Source organism: Glycine soja, chromosome 18, assembly GCF_004193775.1.
Source record: "Glycine soja cultivar W05 chromosome 18, ASM419377v2, whole genome shotgun sequence".
Taxonomy (NCBI): Eukaryota; Viridiplantae; Streptophyta; class Magnoliopsida; order Fabales; family Fabaceae; genus Glycine; species Glycine soja.
The window spans coordinates 39,666,238-39,673,188 of NC_041019.1; the positions used below are offsets into that span (position 1 = coordinate 39,666,238).

Here is a 6,951-nt window from a genome sequence, read left to right on the forward strand (position 1 = left end):
GAAGTCACTAACGCGCGCTAAGCAAGCTCTTCTTCAGCTAAGCGAGCGCCCACTGGCAGGATTGCCTATTAAAAGTTGAAATCTCGATTTTGGAGGGTTGTTGAGTTTTTTGAGAGTTTTGGGCTATGGAGAGACTGAGAGAGAGCTGAGCTTGACGAGGAAGCCCTCTTGCGGAGCTTTGGATGAGATTTTGAGAGGTTGTGAGGTTTCTAGAGGTGGAGGAGACATCCCCACTACTTGTATTTCTTCTATCTTTCATCTTCTCTTCTCATTGTTGTAAAGAAAGCTTCCCTGCTATGGAGAGCTAAACCCTCAGTTGGTTCTTTCTATGGGGTACTTGATGTAAATATTTGTATATCTATCTAACGATGTTTTATGTGTTCACTGTGCTATCAGTACTCAATTCTAGTGTGCCTTTGCCTTGATCACGTAACTGCATGTTTAGTTAGGGTCACTCACATTGGGAAATGGTTTGATCCTTAGAACTTTATAGGACGGGGCTAGCTTACATATTTTCACGAGACATCGGGGTACGGTAACCTAGTTTTTGTTTTGTTATGTCTTAATGTGGTTCTGGTTAAGTTTAGTCCAACAAGAGGGATCTGAGGATGACGCTTGATTAGGATTAGGCTAAACATGCACGAGACATGGGGTTTACCCATAGGAAGACCAACACATTTTTTTACCCGTCTTCACACACCACTACTCACGTGATTTACTTTTGAATAGTTTAGTTTGCATACTTGTCCATACCGCACACCAAACTTTCATCCAAAGACACTTATTTATTGAACCACAGCAACAAGTTCCCCGAGAGTTCGATACTCGATATTCACTTACCGTTTTATACTACTTGCGCGATCATGTACACTTGTCGACCGTCGAACACATGTAAGGTCTTTTGTGTCGTCTCCATTAGCAAACAGACGCTTAAATTTTGGAACAATCGGAAGATACCACAACACCTTCGTTGGGGGGCCCTTATTTAAGTTTTCATCACTACTACACTCCTCATCATCCTTGACTTTGTACCGTGATACCCCACACCTAGGGCATTTTGGCATTTCTTGAAATTCATTTCTATATAATATGCAATCATTCAGGAAAGCATGAATCTTCTGATACTCCATACCCATCAGACACAATATCTTCTTTGCCTGATAGTAACTTTTAGGCAATGTGTTTTCCTGTGGAAGCATATCGTGCACTACTTGAAGCAGCGAACTAAAACTTTTGTCACTCCACCCATATGTGGCCTTGACACTAACCAGACTTAACACTGTTGAAAACAACATCAACGAATTCTTGCACCTCGGATACAAAGGTTTCTTTGAATCAGTTTGCAATGTATCATACATGGGGGCATGTGCTTGTTGAAAAGACTCTTGTCCAAGGTCATGAAACATATCCCCCAAGCGATCTCCCATTTCTAAATCAAACGGTTCAGATTAGGACCCACTCTACATGTCTATCAACTCACCATGCCATATCCATATCGTATAATTATTCTTAATTCCATCACACAACAGATGTTGTAAGACAAGTGGCCTCAGATATCTTAAGAAGGGGGGGGTTGAATTAAGATATTCCAAACTACTTGCCCTAATTAAAAATCTATTTCACTTTTTATTTAAGTTATGAATTCCCTTAATGACAATCTTCTTAAATATTAATTCAAATAAAACAATTTGAATATGAATATAAAGCAATAATAAATAAAGGAGATTAAGGGAAGAGAAAATGCAAACTCAATTTTATACTGGTTCGGCCACACCCTTGTGCCTACGTCCAGTCCCCAAGCAACCCGCTTGAGAGTTCCACTATCTTGTAAATTCCTTTTACAAGTTCTAAACACACAAGGACAATCCTTCCTTTGTGTTTAGAATTCCTTTACAACAAGAGACCCACAGTCTCTTAATTCCTTAGAGAATGAGTAGAAGAAGAAGAATGAATCTCTCTAGAAAGAGATAGATTTTTACAGATTGAGCGCTCAAATAATTCCTTAATGAATTGCAATTGAATTGGCCAAGGAATTCTTAAGAGGATAAAATGAATTTGTTCTCTGAGAGGATAAACACTTTTTTTTTCTGAAAAACTCTGTCAAAATCGTGTCTCAAGTCACACATATATAGGCCTTATGAAAGCCATTCAATAACCACATGAAAGGATGTGACTGATGAGAATGTTTTCTGAAAAACTCCTCTGGTAATCGATTACAATAAGTGTGTAATCGATTACACTCTTTTAAAATTTGAATTAAAACGTTCAGAAACTGCTGGTAATCGATTACCATATATGTGTAATCGATTACACAGTGCAAATTTTGAATTCAAATTTTAATAGCTGTTGTAAATCAGTTTTGGCCACTGGTAATCGATTACATCCTCTGGTAATCGATTACCAGAGAGTAAATTTTGTTGAAAAACACTTTTTAACTTAAAATTCTTGGCCAAACCTTTTGCTAATCCAATTGGAATTCCCTTCCATTTTAATATCCTTTCTAAGACTCTATAGACTGTCTTGATCATCCATCTTGATTAACTCTAATTGCTTTGTCTTGAGTAAATCTTTGAGAAGCATATGATTCATGTAATCCTTTGGCATCATCAAAACTTTCAGCTTGATCCTTTGTCTACAGATGCTCCCGTATGTCGTCGACTTTTTTTTGTTTCCTGTTCAAACAATTTATGCACAGACGAAAAAAATTTTCATTTTCATCTAGTCGACTTCTTTCTTAATTAAATTGTAGGAACTGTTCGACGCCTTCCTCATACGCAATGCTCAAGCAACTTTCATTCATCCAACTTCGATCCATCTAAGTAATAACTTGGTGATACTCCAAAACTCGTTGAATGCATGAAATCTCACTTTTTCATTTAAGGTGTGGCCTTATCCCATTCAGGAAGACATTTTTTTATGGTAGATTCATGCTCAAGGTTAATCTTATTTTGTTAAATTTGACGAAATTTCGACAGTATTTCGCATTGGTCTCCAAGTACACGACATGAAATCGGTGACATTAATTCCCCGATAATCAAGTATGCACTAAGAGAACAACTAGAAATGCATTGTACTGAAATTCCATCAAATTAAACAAAATAATGTTAACCTTAACGCATGAATCTATCATAAAAATATGAGTCTCCCCAAATTGTCAAAACGGACAATTCAAGATTTAATACAACGATTAATGCAAATTGTCCGCAAGAATCATTGTATTCAATCTCAAACGGGAATCTAAGGTTCACTCATTATGAACAAAAGTTGTATCTAAAGCAAAGTACATTAATGATATACAACAACATACAAAAGCAATCATAACAAAATTAAGCATAAAAAATTTATGAAAAATTTTTGTACCTGTCACAATGATCAGTAGTGTCCAGCAGCGAATGTCGTGATCACGATGCAAACAACTAGATAAATAGTGCCTACAAAAAAAATATTTCAATGTTATACAATATATAATATTTAAACAGGATAATAGAAATTAGTACTAATCAGATATTCTGCATAATTATATGATGACACCAATTAAATAAAATTCCAGCCGAAACGAAATTGACAATAATAGCATTTGGATATAAGTACAAAATGATATTCTAATTACTGATGCGGCACTAAACATTACATAACAAAAAAGTCCAGGTATATTTGGCAAGAGGAGATCCAGTTGATATATACTCACAACTAAATGACAATATCACTTATTTTATATATATAAAAAAAAAAGACCAGAGAGGTGGTATGGTGGTATGTGATATGGGGTATAGTAAAAAAATATTGATTAATGAAGATAATTATTAATTTAGTTTAAATTGAACCTAGAAATGATTACAAGTGTGGGAAGAGAGAAAAAGAGTAATTAGGTTGTGCTTCTACAATAATTTACCAACAGGAGTAGTTGGCAATAGTTAGTGTGTCTTTTAAAATGATACTCGTCACCTCATAGCTTGGGCAAGTACACAAACAAAGCAAAGACTCTCTCTTTCTCACTTACACTCACACAATCTCTCTCATCTATGTGTCTTTCTCTTTCCAGCTTGGTAATATTAGTACAAGTAGAGTAGTAGTAGCTCCTGATGGTGTTGTTATTGTGTTGTGACCGATTAAAAGGTTAGATATTTATGCCACATTTTTATGTTTATGCTTAGTACCCAATTGGTGAAAAAAATTGGTTTATAGCTAGCTAGGCATTTGATGCTCCTATCAGAGACACCCCCCCTGCAAAGGGAAACTCTACTAAAATTAGTTCTGTCTCTTTCAGTCATCGCATGATTTTTGAGTTAGAATTTGATGCCCTTGGTCGTGCCTTGTTCTTGGATTCCAAATTTGAATCCCAGAATTTTAATGGCAAGAGTTTCAACTTTCAACAACCCTTCATGTCCTATCTTTAAAATCAGAAGAAAATAAGAAAAGATACTCATTGTTCTGTTCACTCATGTCATGTTGGAGCTTCTTAATTAGAAGAAGCATGGTGTTGTGTTTTCCACAACAACAAATAAATTCATCATCTAATCTTTGCTTAACACCAATATTTTGATCGAATGAGGGATTTTTAGATGTTGTTGTGTGGACAAAGGAGAAAAGGGAATCTGCTTTACTTGTAGTTTGATGAGTTGTTAGCTAAATCTCACTGTCTATGTCCCCTTTATCCTCTAAAGACTGAAAGGTTCACTTTTCTTGTCTGAGGGGAAACATTTTCTCCCCTTTTACTGAGCATTCTTAATCTTAGGGTTCCTCCATGATGGCAAGATTCCAAAAACTTGACCTTGTTGTCCTATTTTTCACATACAAACTGGCAACTTGGTGACTGGTGCATGCTCGCAGTTGTGGACCAAAAGGAACAGATGATTCAAGATGCATCTACTTATGATGCTTATAACGAGCATGGTATGGCTAGAGGATATAAGAGAAGAAATCTTAACATTTGGGAATTATTTCTAATTGAAAAGATAAAGACCAAAGTTGATGTTGTTTGGCATAATGGTGAACATACTTCGGGATTGGATCCACACAACTTAGTCCCAATGAATGTCATAAACACTCATGAATTTTGGCCCCAACAGTTTGTGCTGGAAAAAGGTGCTTCTGATGATTCTCTTAATCCTAGCAAACAAAGATGGGGTGTTGTTCTTTCCATAGATGCAAAAGAGCATACTGTAAAGGTGCACTGGAGAACTGTTCCCACATCTGAGACAGATAATTTAGCTGGAGACACAATGATTGAGACTATGAGTGCCTATGAACTTATCGAGCACCCAGATTACTCCTGTTGTTTTGGTGATATTGTGTTCAAGGTGGCCCAAAAACTTGGTTACGAAGCTGATAAAGATAATGCAAAGTTAGTGACTGACTTGAATGTGGAAGTTCCTCGGATAAATTGGGACCAAATCAGTTATCCGAATAAGTCTGTAGATAACAATTACCTTTCCTGTATTTCCAATGTTACTGGTTTTGAAGATGGTGACGTGGAGGTGAAATGGGCTACTGGTTTAACAACCAAGGTATGGAATAATTTTTTTTTTAGACTCAATATATTTTAGTTAATGATGCTAATGGCTATGTATGATGTAGAACTTATATCAGGTCAACTCTTCCCATATCTGTATTTTCTAGATGAACAATTTTATATATAATGATAGATCCTATCAGTTTAATGATTCCTTCCTCTCCTCCATCTTCCTTGTACCTGGAATTGTGTGTTTGTGGTGTCTGTGAGGTATAAAATCTTATCCAAAAAGAGGGTTTGTTTGTAGCAGCTGTTGTGTGTACTTAAGGATGGTTAAAAATGATCTTTTCCATTCTTTTGGGATACAAAAGAAAATTCTTTCCTTTATTTATCAAAGTCTAGATTTAGTAATAATTGGTAAATAACTACGAGTTATGAACACTAAACTTGAACTACATCATACTTATTTGATAACCTGTTGAACCTTGACTGCAACAATATTAGTCACTCAAGAAAAAATATCTCTTATGTTCTATTGTAACTGTAACAATATTAGTCACTTAAGAACAACGCTTTCGTAGGTTCTACTGTAATTTATACACTAATTTGTTGCCCTACATCTTAGGAGGTCATTACAAGTTTATTTGTGCCCCTACAGGTTGCACGTTATGAAAATTTTCAAATTGATAAGCACGAAGGTTCAATTGCAACCCCCTATTCCTTATGAAGCAAATGTTGAGGAGTTGACTCCAGAGATGATTGGAAGTCAACCATTAGACAAGAAGGGAAAGGTGAGGGCAATAACTTCTCTGTGTGTCATGTATCTATGTACATCCATATGTGTATAATGTGTATGCTTGTATAGTAATCTAATATTTATGAGGATTATTTCTTGGGACATTGAGATACAGAGGACTCATCTTGGAAATTACAGTGAAAAGACAGGTAGTTATTAGCAAGAGAAAATAAAATAGAACTTTTAAACTCTTCTTCAAAATTATGGATTGGTTGTCATCATAAAATAGTGTTTTTCAATGAGATTATAGTTGTTGAGTTTATCACTGATTGTCTAATCATAAGCTAAATATCACTTTGATGATCAGGACTTGTTAGATTATGATGGCTATAGAGATAATAGTGAAAAGCATCCAGGAGAAAGTAGTTCCTCTTCCCTTCCTCAAGCTGCCTTTGAACTTTTCTCCAGTATTAAGGCCAGCATATTCAAAACACTTGGTGTAACATCACTTTACGGAAAATTCTCCCCAGTCCCTGCATTTGAAGAGGGCAGTGAATCTGGCTACCTTGATAAGAAAGATTTGGACACTTGTGGTCTTGAATCTAAATCTGAATCACATCCAGTGAGCAAGATGAAGTCTTCTGAAGACATAACTCTTTATTGTGAAGTTATTAGGACTCATGAGAGGAATGATTTTCCAGTTTCTTTAGACAACAAAAACAATTCAGATCAGTTGAAGCAGTTTGATGTAATTGACAATTGC

The 6,951-nt window shown here is 35.8% G+C and overlaps 1 protein-coding gene across 1 annotated transcript; it reads left to right on the forward strand.

Moving 5' to 3' along the window:
- Positions 1–3,970: 3,970 nt before the first annotated feature.
- On the forward strand, positions 3,971–6,235 carry LOC114394740 (probable ubiquitin-conjugating enzyme E2 24). Its single transcript, XM_028356418.1, has 2 exons — positions 3,971–5,507; positions 6,111–6,235. Exons 1-2 carry the CDS (start codon positions 4,821–4,823, stop codon positions 6,177–6,179), a joined length of 756 nt encoding a protein of 251 aa, XP_028212219.1. The 5' UTR covers positions 3,971–4,820; the 3' UTR covers positions 6,180–6,235.
- The last annotated feature ends 716 nt before the right edge of the window (positions 6,236–6,951 follow it).